At 40.2% G+C, this 18,274-nt stretch overlaps 1 protein-coding gene across 1 annotated transcript; it reads right to left on the bottom strand.

Moving 5' to 3' along the window:
- Positions 1 to 1,464: 1,464 nt before the first annotated feature.
- On the bottom strand, positions 1,465 to 2,268 carry LOC121133374 (60S ribosomal protein L7-like). The gene is given in 2 exon segments (XM_040729653.1): positions 1,465 to 1,767; positions 1,769 to 2,268. Coding segments are annotated over 2 exon segments (744 nt in total). The 3' UTR covers positions 1,465 to 1,523.
- Between the last annotated feature and the right edge of the window lie 16,006 nt (positions 2,269 to 18,274).

The following is an 18,274-nucleotide window of genomic DNA, read 5'->3' as shown; positions in this document are numbered from 1 at the left end:
ACTTAGTTAATCAGGAGAGCAAACATCGAAATGGGATATGTGTATGCCTCCTATATATAATTTCATGTCTTTTCTTTTTTATGTATTTTCATTACGTCATTTAAAGTTATAGCAATGAATTAAGGACAACAAGAAGAAAGGCAGATTCTGTGATTTGAAGTGACTATTAATCGGTATGTGGAACAAAGCAGCAAAATTACTGACAATGTTCTGAAAAGAAGACCAAATGAAAAGTAGCCTGACATCAGCTGAGGCTGTTAAAAAATTTAAGAACATTGGGTGAGAAAATATCACTCTTCATATACTATTACAGGGCTGCATTCCAGTTTCCATGTATAATCTTTTTGTCCTATGTTTATAACACACATTAGCAAAATTGTCCTACACAAAAACAGTAACAACAGCAAAACACCTTGCAAAATTCTGCTTTCCGGTTTTGGTAAGGCAAGTTTATCTGATCCTGGATAAGTATAGAGAAATAAGGTATTGCTTTAAAAGTGGAATTGTATAGGTTTTTCATCTCTTAAAGCTGAATTAGTGGCCAAGGTGAGTGTTTGGCTTGTGGGAAGCAGGAGGAAGACAGTTCGGTCCTCAAGACATCTCTCAGCTCTGCAGTTGGGGTTCTCCAGTTGCTTGGAGCAACACAGGTGTCCTCACAGCCATGGAAATGGACGAGGCAGCTCAGGCTTCCTCCTGATTTCCCCATCCCTTATGGAAACTTAGACACAGTATTTAACTTATGTATTTTAGGTTATTCATCTGTAACACGAGAAAGAAAGAACTCCCAGAGTAGTCTGAGGTGTGAGAAAGGCACACAGCCGACTGAGCACAGGCCTCAAGTGGGTAAACCTCTCAGCCTAGGCTACAACATAAGCTCCATTTCCCTGTCACATTGCTTCCATTTTTCCCCCAGACAGCGATTTCATATTTCCCTTTTCATTTTGAAATCAGACGTTTCTTTTCTTCCTACTAACTATCTGACTTTTAACTGCACCAGGGAAAATAAATCCCCATCAGCAAAGAACCACTGCAACGTTCTGCCATCCTCATCTTCATTTTGATACCCATGCTTTGTCTTCTCTTTGGTTCAGACATGGCATTACTTCATTTGCTCAGAGACATCACTTCAGAAATTCTGGCTCACCTTCCAGGAGACAATGAATCCTTCTCTGTTGGAACATCCCCCACCCCAAAACTGAATATTCTGGAATACTCGCCTCTTAAAGACATTCTTCCCTTACACACTGCTTCCCTGTGTTTCCTGGTTCTGCTTTGCTCACTGCTGTGGTAGGCTACTTCTCTAAAGCACCTGCATGGACCATTCAAAACCTTTCTATCCACTTGCTCATTGGCATGATCTTTCCTATTGTTTCTCAGGATTTGTGTTAAGATCACTAGTGGCCATTACTTTTCTCTATCAAATGTTAAGTTTGCTTTTATTTTTATTTATTATTTTTTTTCAGGTTGCCAAGCTGTGACTGTTTATTAACTGACCAGATTACAAAAAAACCACGGGCAACACCTTAGTTCATCCGCCTAATAAGCCTGTTTATCTGGTCTTCCCTGTTGCCAGCATCGCCACCTTCCACAAAATGAGTGGTCTTCTTCTTCATTCCACCTCGTGGAGAAGATAACTTGAAGGGCCACAGGAAGTTATTCGCTTCCTTGAAGTGTTTTCCAACTGTATAGATCTCATGAATTAGGTCCTCCATGCAGATGATGCCGTATTTACCAAGAGATGGAGCAATTAAGGAATTGTCTGTCAATTCTCTTCTTATTGATTTTGCCATAGCCTCGCTTGTAGATGAGCTCGTTGACTGACTTCAGGTTGGGGTACCCCCATGCAATGTATGGTTCCACAATCCTCAGCATGTTAATCGAAGCCTTGTTGAGCTTAACAAAGGTGCCATTGAAGATCTGGCGAAGACGGAGCAGCTGCAACACCTTGCGGACCTTTGGGCTTACACCATTGATACCTCGGATTCGGATCACAAACGCCAGCTTGGGTTCTGCAGGCACGTAGAAGTTTCCAGCCTTTCTTGCCATCCTAGCCATGCGAATCTCCGTCCGGTACATTTGCCTGTATTCCTTGTGGTAATGCTTTGCCTTCTCATAGATAAGCTTCCTCCGTGCCTTCCGCAGTGTCTTCAGTGCAAACGTTTTCCGAAAGCGCTTCACCTTCAACTCTGCGAAATTCCTTCGCTTTTTCTTAAGTGTTTCTGGCACAGCAGGAACCTTCTTTTTCTTCTCCGGAAAGAGGTCAACCATGTTAAACAACCAGTCCCCTTTACCTCCATAGCTCACTAGTTACTGAATAGGCTTTATTTATAATGTCTTAATTCATTATATGTTATTGATTAGTTTTGTTTTTGTTTTTGTGGTTTTTTTTTTTTTTGCTTTTTAAGTTTTCTTTTTCCATTAGATTGCAGACCTTATAATGCTTGAGAGTCTGGCTGACCTTCAGGAAGTATAGGACAGGAACCAATGTTTGGGGCAGTGGGTGTAGGATACAGTATTTATCAAGCAGTTGGATGAATATATGCAAAGGGTTTAACATATATTCAGGACACAGGGATTACTGTTTATGCTGTATTTATAACTTTGGAATATCTTCACTCTTCTGTTCTTATGCAACTTAGGGACACTTCTTTACCTATGTGTGCTTTTTGATGTGTGATTAATTAGAGACAGAGTCTAAATGAGATTTCCACATTATCACCAGAGCTTCAGTAATTTTACAAAAACTATTGTTCTAGTTGTTTGTCTTTAAAGAGCAAGAATATTACCCTATTTTTGCTATATCACAATCATCATTTTTTCTAGTATAGTAAAGCATTCAAACATTTGGATAATTTATTACATACCAGTGCCGAAAGCCAAACACAAGACCATTACCTCAACAAACCACATGCTTTTCATAATTAAGTCATCCAAAATATAACTATGATTTCTTACAGTTTATTTAATAAACAATAGTTTCCATTTAGTACTTGACAATAATGATTCTACATCTGTAACTCTCAGATATTAATTATATCTTTTTGATGGTTTATGACAAAAATCTTCACTTTTTCATGACAAGCTATTGTTATGATATTCTCCAATCTTAGGATTTCACAATGGATTTGAAAAGCTCTCCTTTAGTTGATAGAAGAACATTAGAAAAATGCTAAGTATTTTGAAGGTCATTTGTTCTACTTAAATGTATTTTTGGAATAAAGTGTATTGCTGTGTTTATATATAGATATAAGAGGTGAAATACAATGGTTGATGTTTCTTTAGGATTTGTTTTCTATATAGGCTGCTGTATACAATAACTGCAGTGGAGTGGACACCAGGGAGTGCTGAGCTAGTGAAAATCCAATTCTGTTCTTCCCCCCATTATGTATTTTAATGAAGCAAGCAGATGGTAGATAGATTTTCTCCCCCTGGAAGCGGCTGGTTTTGAAAGATTCCAGAATGCTAGTTTCTCAAGCATGGTTGTTGAGTAGCATATCACGTCTTAAAATATACATTAACTTTGCCAGGAAAATTAATGTACCCTGTAGCAGATGGATGCATTTGTAAAAATGCATGGCTACTGCTGGTCTCTCCAGCTTTCATTTTTTTAGATTCGAGTGTAAACATGTAGAATCTCTCTTTGTTCTTAGCTTCTTTTTAGTAATATAGAAGTAATTTCTTCTCACTATACTCCTGCTCAAATGCAATTAAATGAGAGATCCACACACATAATTGCTTTCATTGTTTGTCTTTCAATTGTTGAACATGCTCCTTGGAGTATGACTCCATGCTGTTTGACTTTATCATTTAGAAATAAAAAAGTAGCCATTTAAAAGTGCAATTTTCCTTTAAAATGGATAGCATAAGCATTTCCCAGGAGCTAGCTAACAATTACAGGTACTGGTGGCTTGCAAAGAAAAAAAATATGCATGTCTTTCCCATCTGAAGCAGGATAAAGGCTCTTCATGCATGAATAAACCAAACTCTGCCCAAATGGCTATGCAACCAGTTTATTCAACCTCAGTTTATTCACCAGTAAAATATGAAAATATGTCTGCTGCCAATTCTTGCTCATATTAAATCATTCAAGCATTCTGCATAGATATTTAATTCTCACTGGGTTTACTTCTCTAATTTGCAGGGGAAAGTTCAGAACAAACAGAATTTTACATTAAGCTAGGAAAATTGATGGCACTGTGGAACCTCATCATTTATGCTAGCCAAGGAGGCAAGACACGACCAGGCTTTTTCACTTGCACAATCCTTAGAAACTGCTGCCATCTTCTGGCTTTTGCAAGTAAATGCTCCGTGTGTAAATCATGTCAACAAAGACAAGAACATCCTTGCTGCATTCAGATTCACAAGGAAATATCTGCATTACGTTGAGCTGTGTGACCCAAGCCCTGAGGGTGATAAACTTCAATACTTGTACAATTCATGTTACATGACCTATGTTTATTTATACAAGACCAAATACCCATGGTTTATAGCTTCCTGTGGTAAAATCTCTAGCCATCATACACATAAAATATGGAGCTGGTATATTTTGAACAGTCTTTTCATCCAGGAGTTTAGCATGATAATGAGGTTTTGCTCCTTAAAACTTGGAGGTTAGGGAAATGCTTCTTGTTGTGTTTTAAACTATGATTTAAAAGACACTAACGCAAGTTCACTTCAAAGAAATGAAAACCACAGTTTTAATACTGACTGTTGTAGTTGTTTGGTGCTCCATCTAAATTATCTTGTTTTTCATGGAACTCTGGTGAGATGTTCTTATACATACATTCCCATGGTTTTGAGAAAAAATATGGTTCACTGGGTTCTTGGTTTCAGAGGGTTGCAGTTTCATCAGGGTAGAGCTTATGACAATGCAGCTGTGTGGTACTTGGTATTCAGTGGATCAGGAAGCAGAACAGCATGTTCCTATTATTGATGCAACTTTGGAGGTAGAGAGATGACTCAGTGGATAAAGGCACCTGCCACCAAGCCTGACATCCTGAGTTCGATCCTTGGGACCTACATGGTGGAAGGAGAGAACTAACTTACTTAGGCATGTTGTTATCTGACTTTTACAGGTATTTGATGGTATGCTAGTGTATATTCTGGGAAATGGATTGCAGACCAAGCAGGAGAAAGCCTGGTACTCTCTCTGATGGGGTGTCTGAGTTAGGGTTTCTATTACTGTGAAGAGACACCATGGCCATGACAACTCCTATAAAGGAAAACATTTAATCGTGGTGGCTCGCTTACAGTTCAGATAAAGTCTATTATCGTCATCGCGGGAAGCAAGGCAGCATGAAGGCAGAATGATGTCAGAGAAGGAGCTGAGAGTTCTTGTATCTTCACTCCCAGGCAACAGGAAGTGTTGTGAGACACTGGGTGTGGCTTGGGCATGTAGGAGACCTCAAAGCCTAACTCCACAGTGATACACTTCCTCCAACAAGGCTACACCCACTCCAACAAAGACACATCTCCTAATAGTGTCTGTCTTTGGGGGCTATATTCTTTCAAAACCACCACATGGGGGACGAGGTCACACTGTTGTGGTTCTTATACCCACAGAGTTGAAAAGGTCACACTAATATTCTTGTTTGAAGCTCTCTTCTTTCATGTAGCAGAAACAAATGTAAATTCTTTCTTCTATGTTCTTTGCTACCCCCACAGCTGGGAATTCTGAACTGTTGCACTCCTGTGAGACTTTTCTATGGTGGTTCTTCCATCTGAGTTGGATGGTTCTGTGTTAGCTGTTCCCATCTTTTCAATGAGTGTATGAGGTCATTCCCTATGGTAGGAATGACCTTCAGGGTGTGTGTGTGTGTGTGTGTGTGTGTGTGTGTGTGTGTGTGTGTATGCATGCATGTGCATGTGTACACAGATTATGGTGAATGTGTGCCCACATCTGTATGTCAGGCCTTTTTAGCAGTCTTATGAAGTACTGGAAACTCTCCTTAGAAAAATGTTTTTAAATTCTTAAAGTTAAATGTGTAAGATTATAAGACGAACCTACTTATTTGAAGTATAATTAAGTATAACACAAATTTTGTCATAAAAGAAAATGTATGCTTCTTTAATAATGCATTTAAATACAGTCTAGCAGCAGGTGTGATAATTACAGCAATTTCAAACTGTGAGGAGCCACAAAATATTTTAATGCAGTTTATAGCAATCATAATGAGATCTTACTTTTGTTGCTAACAAAAATCACAGCTACTATAATAATGCTGTTTTTTTATTTTCTTTTTTGCTATCATTGTGATAGAGGGTTTAAGTCTCTGCTGTAGGCTATCTGCAGTCACAGGGCTTTGACCCAGCGGCTCACCTGGCTTCTACCAGAACATTTTCCTCACTTGCCAGTTAATTCTCTTACCTTCAGTGTTTTCCTAGACTCTTTCTCTTTTCCAAGTCCTGCCCACCCTGCCTGGCCCACCCTGCCCACTCTGCTCTGCCCACCCACCTACCCTGTCTATTCTGCCTACTCTGCCTGCTTGCAACCTTCTCCATGTGATGCAGATTCTTACAAATGTTGTTTCATCAGCTCAGAAGCCCTGGTGAGAGACCAATCAGTTTCTCTTTTTGTTAGTCAATGCCTTTTAGAATGCTCAGATTCGAGTCTGCCACATACCAGGGCTGATTGCCTTAGGTCAGGTATAGGCAACCAGGAACCTACTCAGTGATCAAGAACCTTCAAAATTATTGTCCTGAGTCAGGAATAGGTAATTCAGAACACACCCAATGTCCAAGAGTCTTCAAAATTATTCAGATTAGTCAACTAGCAGAAGTCTTCAACACTGAAATAACTCCATATGTCTTCCCATAGACACAAATGCTCTACCTTCATCTTTCTGTGTGGTACCAAGTGCTGGTCTCCTCTCATCTGAAATTGTGACAGAAATTCTGGTGTGCCTACCTGAGCATCCTATGTTTTCCCACCAAAACAAACAAATGAGCAATAGCAACAGCAAAACAAAGCCAACAAAACCCCAAACAACCCTTATGTCATAGACACCTCAGTCCCCTCCCTCCCTCCCTCCGTCCCTCCCTCCCCTTTCCTTGACATTTCGTGTTTGCTTTTGTTTTCCCCCAGCACTTTCTGTCTTCTCTGCATTCACTGGTCTCTCTCCTCACACTCTGAAGTGTAAGGTCTGAGAGAATGGACTTTGTCATTTTTTTTGTTCTCTGCTGAGTCTCAAGCACTTGGAAAGGTTGTCTAGCACAGAGACAGGCTCCTTGTCCATCTTGCTTTCCCTATTTTTGTCTCCCACTGTTTGTCACTCTGGGTAATAGTCTCACTCCTTCGTGTCTGTTTGTGTGATTCCATGAAAACTGGACACAGGTGGCTGTAGATTATAACCCTGTAGGGCTGTTGCTAGGACTCTTGAGAGATTTTATAGTTTTGGTGCCAAAAGACTCTAAACTAGTAGAGCTCAGGGGCCTGGAGAGAAAGAAAACGAAAGCATCTTTAGGAATTATCAGAACAATGTCTTCCTTTGCTTCCTAAGAGTGCAGTATGGCTGGTGTAGTTTTAGAGTTTGTATGGTATCTTGAAAGACAGCAACAAGACCCTAAAAGGTGATTCAGGTAGTCCTGTCGCTAAGACATTTTGCTTTGTTATAAACTTCACATTTTCAAAAAAGATCTATTTGTTCTAATTTTATGTGCTAGAATGTTTTGTTGACTTGTATATGTGTGTGCACTGTGTGACTGCCCAGTACAGACAGAGGCCAGAGAGGGCACCAGATCCTGGGGAATTGGGTCTGGGACCTGAGGTTGGGACCTGAACCTGGGTTTTCTGGAAGAGCAACAAATGCTCCTAACTGCTGAGCCATCTCTCTAGCCCCTAAGCATTCTTTTGATAGTATCAGGAAAGAAAACAGCACTTTTGAATGATGAATTTCACAGGACAGCTATCTGTCCTTGTTAATTTATTGGGCTATGAAGTTGGTTTGTTGGTTAGAAGTAACATCATGAGGGATACAATAACAACTTACATTCTATCGACTGTGTCCATCACTAGAAATGGCAGAAGAACCATTTTGTTAGTAAACACTTATAATAAGCACAAATTTCAGTCACTACTGCATTGCCATCTACCTCATACTAGTGTCTGATTGCTGTCCTTTAAGCCAGGGACCAAGTCAGAAATCTAGGTTGCTTTTTATTGGAAAGTCTGCATTAAAATCAGCACATCTGAGATCACACATATGGAGGGAAAGTCTACATAGAGACCTTGTCTGCCCTGAGGTTCTTTTATCCAAACCACTTGGACATTCTCCAGACTTAAACCTGTCAAATAGTCTATATTTCTGTCATCAAAAAGAAAAGTGTGCAATCGTTTTCTTGGATTCTCTCCAACAACAGGTGTCATTGTTCCTTCTAACTTCCTGACAGCCTGATGGGAGTGGGTTGTCTGTGCTATTTCAGTTTCATCCCTTTCCCATGCTGGCCAACTGTGACCTATCTGTTCATCTTTACTCGTATATCTTTCAAGTTTATATTATTCTGTCAATTCTCAAAATCTCTTTGCCTGTTGTTATAGTAATCATTTATCTGTTGTATCACAAATAGTTTCCTCAGATCCATGGCTTTTCTAGTTAGAGGTGATACCCTTTTCAAATCAAATTAGGAAAAATTTCATCCAAACATTTTCTTTTAAAGCTCTATGATTTGTCTTTAGATTAAATACCTTTTCCCCACATTTAGGTTGCACATGAGGCTTTGAAGATTTGGTTCTGAAGTATTCATTGTATGTGATACTTGCATTTAATAATTCTGGATTTTATTTTAGTATGTAAGAGCAGTGTAATCTCATTTTATCAGTTGGGGGATTGACCAAGTGTGCCATCTTTATTTACTATGTGAAACAGTAATACCAAATAAAGCACCAAATTTAATATGGATTGGATGTTCAGAGAGGGTGGATCTTTTGTTGTGTTCTCTCTTACATGATAACAGTGCCATGCTGATTGTGTGGTGGTGACTTGTCCTCTCTGACATCTGGCTGGACTAGTTCTCCTTTACATTTCTTCTGCTTTTGAGCCTTTACAAGATACCATCTGCTGCCATGATGCCTGTGGTATATATCAGGTTTAAAATAATTGAAGTTTTGTTAGATCATGTTTTCTGTTTTATATTTTGTAAATGATACTTTATAGTATTCTGTTTTCGTTTAAGAATATAGCATAGTTTAAGCCACTCACATATTTTTATTACCAGAGTTTTTATATTTTTCTATATAGATGTCTTTTAGTTAAATTTATTCTAAGTATTTTTATGATCACAATTTTAAGTAGAAACATTCCTAATTTTTACTTTGAAGTGAGTTTTGCAAGCGTTGCAAGCTAATAGAAGTTACAGTTAAAGAACAAGAGGAGTATGAAATGACTCATTGCTGTCAGGTCACCATCAGAGCAGGAGGCTGGAATTCAGCTGGTGGTTCCTGAATTCCTCCCCCTCTCTGAGCTTTGGAGCTCTCACCTTTTCATCTTAGGTGAAGGCAGAGGGATATTTAGGAATACAGCTCAGTGATCTTAGTTTGTATCTGTAAAGTTACCAAAGAAAGGGATATGGGTTGACCTCCACTATGGGAGTAAGTATATCATATAACCTCTCATCTAGGATTTGTCAGTACTATATCTGCTATTTGGAAATGATGTGAACATATTTGCCTTGGGTCTGGTGTGGGCAATGTAAAGGATAGAGACATTGCACTGCCTTCCTATAAAATAATGACCTCAAGAGGTAAAGAACCCTCATAAATGAGGCTGAAGGTATGAAAAGATTGCCTAAACTTGAGGACATTATCAACAGTCAACAGGAGTAGAGATGCCTTTTCTAGGCAGACAGACTAGCCGGTGAGAGATTGTCAAGCATGGGGTATGACGAGAACCAATGACAGTCTTCCACAAGCCAAGGTCAGTTTTGAGCTTCTGCCAAATCCAGATGGCAGTGATGGGAGAGAAGTCTCTGCTGACTTCCTTATTTACCCATAGGTTGAAAGGTCAGAAACAGGAATCTACCCATAGCAAAGTGAGAGGGGAAGAAGTTTAGCTTTCACTTCACATGACTTGAAATTGTCTATCTGACTTGAGCCCAAATGAGGATGGTAAACATATAATGTGTAATGTGGATAGATTTTCCAATCATAAAAAAACAGAATGTATAATTATCAGGTGGAACTAAGATTGTGTAAATTTTCATTTGAGAAAAAGTGGGAATTGATATCATGGAGCAAATAAGTTTTTATCTAGGAAGGGGTTCATAATTTACATGTGGGCACATATGTGGCATCTCTCTTTCTGTGATCTCCTGTCTGGGCAGAAGTGCAGAGCCTGTCTTCATGTCCCTTGGTTTCGTTCTCAGGCTGGTATTTCCTTCCTGGATTGGTATCTTCTGATGAGTTAAACCTTTGTGGGATTTTGATGATGTTGATCTTTGAGTTGTTTGTCCTGCTACCAGAGGTTTGTTTTGCAGGCTGTGATTTATATTTCCAAGTCCTAGATAGGTTTACTGACAAGGTCTCCACCATTAAGCTTTAGATCTCAGCTCACTGAGCCAGTGAATTTTCCTCTAGTCTATGACTCAGACCAGATTTCACCATGTGTAACAGTGTATGGTTCTGACTCAAAGATTCCTCTTCTCGTTAGAAGCACTATGGAAGGTGGTACTCAAGAGAATCATCTGCTAAAACACTCATTATGGGTTCTCAGCATGGTCTGTGCATGGTAAGACCTTTGCTTCTAGAGCTACCCATGGACCAATTTATCATGGATCTATTTGAAATGGTCCCTGTCACTTCCTCAGTTGAATGTCCTGAGGAAAGAATTTTCCTGGTATCTCTATGGTATATGGGTTTCAGGATTCCTGTCTGACAGAACTGCAAATCTGTCAGGGATGTGTCCACTAGTAATTGCCTTTTAGTATCTTCCTGTCTTTGGTTTTACCTTTGGCCTCTCCTCCTCCTTCTGCCAATGGAGTTGCCTTGTTTTCCCTATCCTTCCATGCCTCTCTCTCCATTATCCCCTCTCTTTTCCCCTCTCCCTCCATCACTGAATTACCTGTTACTGAAAATACAGTAAAACATTTCTAAGATTCTCTTTATTGTAAAGCATGATTCCTACACCTCGGTATTTGAGACCACTCTCATTGAGTGGGAGCTGAGCTCTGCAGATGGCCTCTGGACTTTCCTGGTCTGTAGGGAGTTATCTACATACCTGCAGTGCTGACCATGCCCATTTGGGTGTGTTCACAGGTATGTAGAATGTACTGGGAATAAAAGAGCTGGGGGGGGACTCTCTCTCTTTGGGTTCAGGTTGCAGCCTGGAGAGCAGTGTTCAGACCTTTGGTTCTCCATTTTCTTGGATTCTCATGTAAGTGATTTCTCCCTCAATAAAATATCATAGGTCATCCCTATTTTGTGTAGCTTAATATTTCCACATTACTGGTCCACTTCCTTTCTTTGCTACAGAACATAGTGTTTTCCTACTACCATCCATCACATAAAGTAGCTATTCTCCAACTCTTCTCAGTGAATACCCTAGAGATTCTAGCACTTGGTACATGGCTATTGTCTACTACATAGCTCCTAGTTGTTTTAAATGAAACCCAGGGTATCTTAAATGAAATACATGAAGGCCTAGAGGTCCTAAAACGAACAAACCAAAACCCCCAAACCAACTCACCAAACAAACAAAAGTCAAAGACATAAAAAAAGCCCCACCAAACGTTTGTCATGAGTGGTTGTATAAGTTAGGTTTTTAGTTTTTTAACTGAAAAATCTTGCATATATAATTTGGGGGAGGAAGGGTATATTCTGACTTGCTGCTTCTTACGTTTTTAGCCCTCATGGTGGAGAGACTGTGGCAGAGTAGACCGTGGCATTATACAGTAATGGTTCCAGGAAGAAGAAAGAGGAGCAGGGACTTGGGGCCTGGTACAACCATCAAAGACATGGACCCAGCAACTTAATTTTTCCATGTAGTACCCACATTCAATTTTCCACAGTCTCTTAAAATGCCACTACCTTCTGGGATTCAAGTGTTCAGACCATGAACTTACTGGGAATGTTTCACATTCTATTACAGGAGTTTTTCAAATCACTGACAAAAGAATTATTCAATAAATATTATTGTTAATCATGAGAATAAGGATAAATCATCAATTGGTTTCATATCCCCAAAATAAGCTCTAACTGCATAAGAATTAATTTGTAAAGAGAAAAACTGTATTGATTTTAGTTAATAAGAACTCCAGGGGTGCGTGTTTGGCTCAGTGATTAAGAGCACTTATTGTTCTTATAGAGGATTTGTGTTGGATTTCCAGCACCTACATAGTAGCTCAGTTTCAGAGTTTCTGACACCCTCTTCTGACCTCCACAGGAACCAAGTGTGCATGTGGTATATATACATACACACACACACACACACACACACACACACACGCGCGCTAACAAAACACACATAAAATAAAATAACAAACAAACTCCAAGAAATCTAATACTCTAGATCAGATGGCAGATTATAAGCCCCATGGGTGTGACCTGGTGAAAGAAAACAGTCTAATAAATGATAATCTAGTAGTCGTAAATAAATATATTAAGTCAGGTGAAGTGTCTGGAAGGAAGTGGATAGAGGTTGGTGATGAACCAGTGCCCAGCTATGCCATATGTCTCCTGCATAGGCCAGTATGGATCTGGAAAGTGCTTCCCACATTGGCTCTGCAAAGACAGTTAAAGGACTGACCACAGGTTGAATATACCGTTGGCGGCATGATGCCAAACTAATTCAAGTGGTGCAGCCAGTGCTAAAAACCCCGAAGCAGAAGCTCTCTTTGTGTTTCTTCAGCTGAGGTCCATGGGGACCACCACACAAGGGCATCCCACCTCTCCTTCTCTTCCATACACACTAGCATTGTCCAGCCAGCCAGTGAGAAATGAGCTGTGGGTGGGAGAATAGCATGGGGAGAAAGAGGTGGACCAGCAGGGAGTCATAGAAGCTGAGGCGTGACCCCCCAGGGCACCCAGTCGGGTCCTGTTACTGCCTCGGTGAGTGACAAAATGGGAACTGAGGAAGAAACTGCTGGACTTTTGCAGTTGTGCAAGAAACTGATTCCAAAAGGTGATTAGCTTAAACTCCATTGGGTACCACATCCCACAAATCTGGTTGTATAGGTTTGAGTTGGAGTTGTGAACTGTACCCCCCAATTGCATAATCTGCTACAGAAACTGATTCAAGCTCAATTTGCCACAGAAGAAATATTAACTGAGGTCCTAATACTTAAAAGAATCTTTTGTTTAGTTTTGTCTTAAGAAAATCTTCTCCTGTTCTTTTTCTTACTGGACTTTGTTATTGAACCAAGACTATGACCATTCTAGGCAAATGCTCTACGGCTGAGCTATGACTGCAGCTCTTTTCCCCCTTAAGTGATGAGTTCATGCTTCAGTATCTCTTAATGGCCTGGCCTTTGTTTTCATAGCTTTCAGGTAGGTTTTCTGGCAGTCCACATGTTTCTGCGCTCATTCGTTCATGCAGTCTTTATTCTTGTGCACAGAACGTGTCCTTCTCTCTTATCCCTACCTTATCTCCCATCTCTCTCTCCTCTGTCTCCTACAGTTTCTACTTCTCAACTATAACCTTTGGCAGATTTTAAAGTCAGTTGTGGAGAGCTGCGCCACACCGCGCCTTAAAGATGGCGCCGGCTTCCGCCTTCCACCATGCCAACGGTGAGTGCGCTCGATAACAAACAACTTATTTGGCGTGCTCCTATCCCGCCAGGGTCACGCCATGATCATCAGATTGCTTACGCACCCTGTTGCACCAATGGCTCATGCATACCTGGCCGTTCAGGGTTGGCTGGCCTCAGCTATTTAGGGAGCAGGAGGGGTTTCTCCCGGGGCTGCCTTTTTTCCGACTGTTCATCAAGGTCCTGAATAAACTGTCTGCAAGAAGGGTTCCTGAGTCGTGTCTTCCTTGCTGGTCGAGGTGGTCATGACAGTCAGTGGATACTAACCACATCCTAACTTCTGCATTCTGTCTCCTTTTCTCCCCTCGATCTTTTTCTCAGTTATTCTACTATGAATCCCTTTCCTCTTTGGGTATACTCACTCTCCACTCCAAAGCATCAGCATCTCAGTACATCCTTCTTGTTACTTTAACCCTTCATAAAAATTCTAAGTTAAAAAGAGGACATTGTTTCTAACCAACTAATATGAAAAAAATCAAGGCAGTATTACCTCCCCAAAATACCAATTCTACAGTAATGAATCCTAATGAGAATGGGATACATAAAACTCCAGCCAAAAAATTTAAGTGATAGTTGTAAGAATAATTAAGGAAAAAAATAAAAAGGAAGCAGATAAACTCCTACTTGTATTCAAATATAATATGAACAACTGAATGAAATAAGTCTATCTAGGAAAAAATACAAAAAGAATTCAATAAAGATCTGAAAAACTGAATTCATAGTTTAGAAGTGGTAAGTACAGTAACAAGTAAAAATCATTAACTAGAAAGCCCTTACAACAGAATGGATACAGAATATCAGGTATGAAGGACAAATGGATGAATTAGAACATTCAGACACTGACAACTTAAGAAAGTATGACAATAATGCATGAGACCTATGGACACCACTGAAAGAGGAAAACTAAGAGATGTGGGGATAGAAGGAAGAGAAATTAAGATTCCCCCATATCGAGGGAAAAATATGACCAACCACATTTAAGAGGCATTTAGGACCCCAAACAGACAAGACCAGAAAAGAATATATGCAAATCTATATCAATGAGACTAAAGAGTAATCTCCCAACTAAAAAAAATCCAGGTCCAGATGGATTTGCTATAGAATTCTGTAGACTTTCAAGGAAGAACCAATGCTAATCTTTGTCATATGTTTTCATAAAATAGAAAAAGGAAGGCATGCATTCCAACTCTTTATTTTGAAACCAGTATTACTCTGATATCAAAATATAAAGACAGAATAAAAAAGAAAATTATAGGCGAATATTTCTGATTAATGCAGACATAAAATTTCTCAATAAGATACTTGCAAGTTGAATTCAGCAACACATAGAAAACATCATTACTATGATCAAGCTGACTTTTTATTTGAGAGATGCAGGGATGCTTCAACATATGCAAATAAAGATATAAAACTTCTAATAAATGGACTGAAGAAGAGAAATCGCATGCTCATTTTAGTAGATATAGAAAGGCCTTTGACTGTTCCCATTTTTGCTATTATGAATAATGTTCCTAAGTGTTCCGATACACATTCTTATATATACAAATATTTTCATTTCTAATGTTTATATACATTAGAGTGGAGTTGATGGATCATGTTGTATATTCTCACATCTTAAGGAGTTGCCAACGTGCTTTTGCATTGTTTATACCAGTTTATAATTCTACAAGAAATTCACGAAATACTAACAGATGTGAGAACGTGGGTAAATTTCAAAAGTGTTGTGCTGTTTTAAGGAGCCAGTTAACAAATATAACTAGGCTTCTACTAAGTGCCCAAAGCAGGCAAATCCATAGAAAGAGAAAGGTTAGTTGTTGCTTAGAGTGAAAACGACAGGATAGTGGGGAGTGAAAGCTAATAGGAACAGATTTGTTTTCAGTGTGATGAGAGTATGCTGAAATGAAGCAGGAGTGATGGCTAAGCTGAAGAAAAGGCTTTTTTTTTGGTAGCAAAGGACAACTCCATAAGGCTACAAAACGCGAAGGGGAGCAGGAAAAAAAATCCTTTTTATCACAACATGTGCGAGAGCAAACACATTCTTTCCAACTACAAAGAGTTTATGCAGAAATACTGGGCACAATTAAACCATGCAAGCAGTACCACAGCTTGCATGGTTAAACAAACAGCTGATTGGATCTGGTGAGCTTTGTCAGGGAAGCCTTTATTTAAAGCTGTGGTTGATTTTCATGCTGCAACTCAGGAGAACGTTAACATTATCTCAAGCAGACATTTAATTCAAGGGGAAACGGATGCATAGTATGAACATTAGACTCAGAGGAGTAAATAAAAATGGCCGCTGTGATAAAATTGGTTGATAACCTGGCATGTTCTAGAATCATGTAGGAAATAAATATCTGGACATGTCTGTGAGGGAGTTTGGGTTGAGGTAGGGAGAAATTAAATGTGGGCAAGATCATCCCATTGACTGGGAGCCTGGGCTGAATAAAAAGAAAAAGTGGGAAAAGCGCTCATGTTCAGAAGTATCTGCTTTCTGCAAGTTGGCTAGCCTCCTTCTCCTCTGGACGATATACCTTTCCTACTATGGTAGACTGTACACTCATACTATTAGCAAAATTAGCACTTCCTTAAACTATTAGCACAAATAAGCCTTTCCTTTTACATTTTCTTTTCACTGTCACGTCATTGGTCCCAGCGAGAGAAGTAACTAATACAGAAAATTAGCTAGAAACGGGGCTATTGCTGTGGTTAATGCGACCATGAGGTGCATTGGCCTTTTGAACTCATTTATGAGAGGGCTGTGGAAGAGTTTGCAACCTGAATCTAGAAAAGTCCTAGGGTACTGCAGACAGAGCTTAATGGTATTCTGTCAAGAGTCCTGCCTGCCAGTTTCTCAGAAAATTGGGAATCAATCTACCTCAAGACCCAGCAATACCACTCTTGAGCATATATACCCAAAGGACACTCACTCATACCACGAGGACACTTGTTCAGCTGTGTTCATAGCAGCATTATTTATAATAGCCAGAACTTGGAAACAACTTAGATGCCCCTCAGCTAAAGAATGGATAAAGAAAATGTAGTACAATTTCACAATGGAGTACTACTGAGTGGTAAAACAAAACAAAACAAATCCAATGACATCATGAAATTTGCAGGCAAATGCATGGAACTAGAAAAAAAATCATCCTGAGTGAGGTAATCCAGATCCAGAAAGACAAACACTGTGTGTTCTCACTCATAAGTGGATATCAGATGTAAAACAAAGAATAACCAGGCTATAATCCACAGCTCCAGAGAAGCTAGGTAACTAGGAAGACCCTGAGAAGGACTCATGAATCTCCCTGGGAAGAGAAAATAGATGAGTTATCCTGGGTAAACTGGGGGTGGGGAATGGGTAGAGGGGAGGGGATGGAGGATGGGAACATGAGTGATTGGGATGGTCAAGGTGGGGGACAGGATGGAGGTGGAGCTTAATGAAAGAGATATCTTGATAGAGGGGTCATTATAGGCTTAGGGAAAAACCTGGTGCCAGGGAAACTCCCAGGAACCCACAAGGATGACCCCAGCTAAGACTCCTAGCAATAGTGAAGTGAGAACCTGAACTGGCCTTCCCATATAATCAGACTGGTGACTATCCTAATTGTCATCATACAGCCTTCATCCAGTAACTGATGGAAACAGATGCTGAGATCCACAGTCTAGCACTAAGCTGAGCTCTGGGAGTGCAGTTGAAGAGAGGGAGGAAGGATTATATGGGGCATCAGGATCACAAGAGGGAAACCCACAGAGACAGCTGACCTGTGCTTGTGGAAGCTCATAGACTCTGGACCTACCGCTAGGGAGCCCAGATGGGATTGACATAGGCCCTCTGCATCTGGGTGACAGTTGTGTAGATAGGTCTGTTTATGGGGCCCCTAGCAGTGGGACCAGGACCTGTCCCTGACACATAAGCTGGCTCTCTGGAACCTATTCCCTATGATGGGATACCTTGTTCAGCCTTGATGCAAGGGAGGGAACTTGGTCCTGCCTCAACTTGATATGCCATGCTTTGTTGACTCCTATGGGAGGTCTTATCCCTTCTGAATGGAGACAGAGGAGGAGTGGATGGGGGAGGTGTAGAGAGAAGCCTTTTCCTAGCCAGTTGCTTGTTTATCCCCCCACCAGCCGCCTGGGCTCTGCCACGTTGTAGTCCCCAAATAACACACAAGACTCTGTATTCATTATGAAGCTGTTGGCCTTGCTTGTTTCTTACTGGCTAGCTCTGACTTAAGTATTTATCCAATAATTGTTAATCCAAGTATTTCTCTTACCTGAGAAGTTTCCAGGCTTCTTATCCCTATGGTGGTTACATCTTGACTCCCTGTGTTTCTCCTACCCAGAGTCCTCCTGGACTCCTATTCCCACCTATCTTGCTTCCCTATTGGCCAATAGTGCTTTATTGACATATACACAGGACTTCCCCCATCAGGGAGGGGTAGAAGAGAGGTTGGGGGAGGGAAGTGAAGGATAGGAGAGAGGGGAAACTATGGTTTCCCCGAGCACTTGAGAAAGGCTGAATGCAGGAGCAATGGACAAT

This window comes from Mesocricetus auratus, unplaced genomic scaffold (genome assembly GCF_017639785.1).
Source record: "Mesocricetus auratus isolate SY011 unplaced genomic scaffold, BCM_Maur_2.0 Super-Scaffold_100021, whole genome shotgun sequence".
Classification (NCBI taxonomy): Eukaryota; Metazoa; Chordata; class Mammalia; order Rodentia; family Cricetidae; genus Mesocricetus; species Mesocricetus auratus.
Note: the sequence above shows the minus strand (reverse complement) of the source record. Positions and strands in the feature narration are given on the sequence as shown.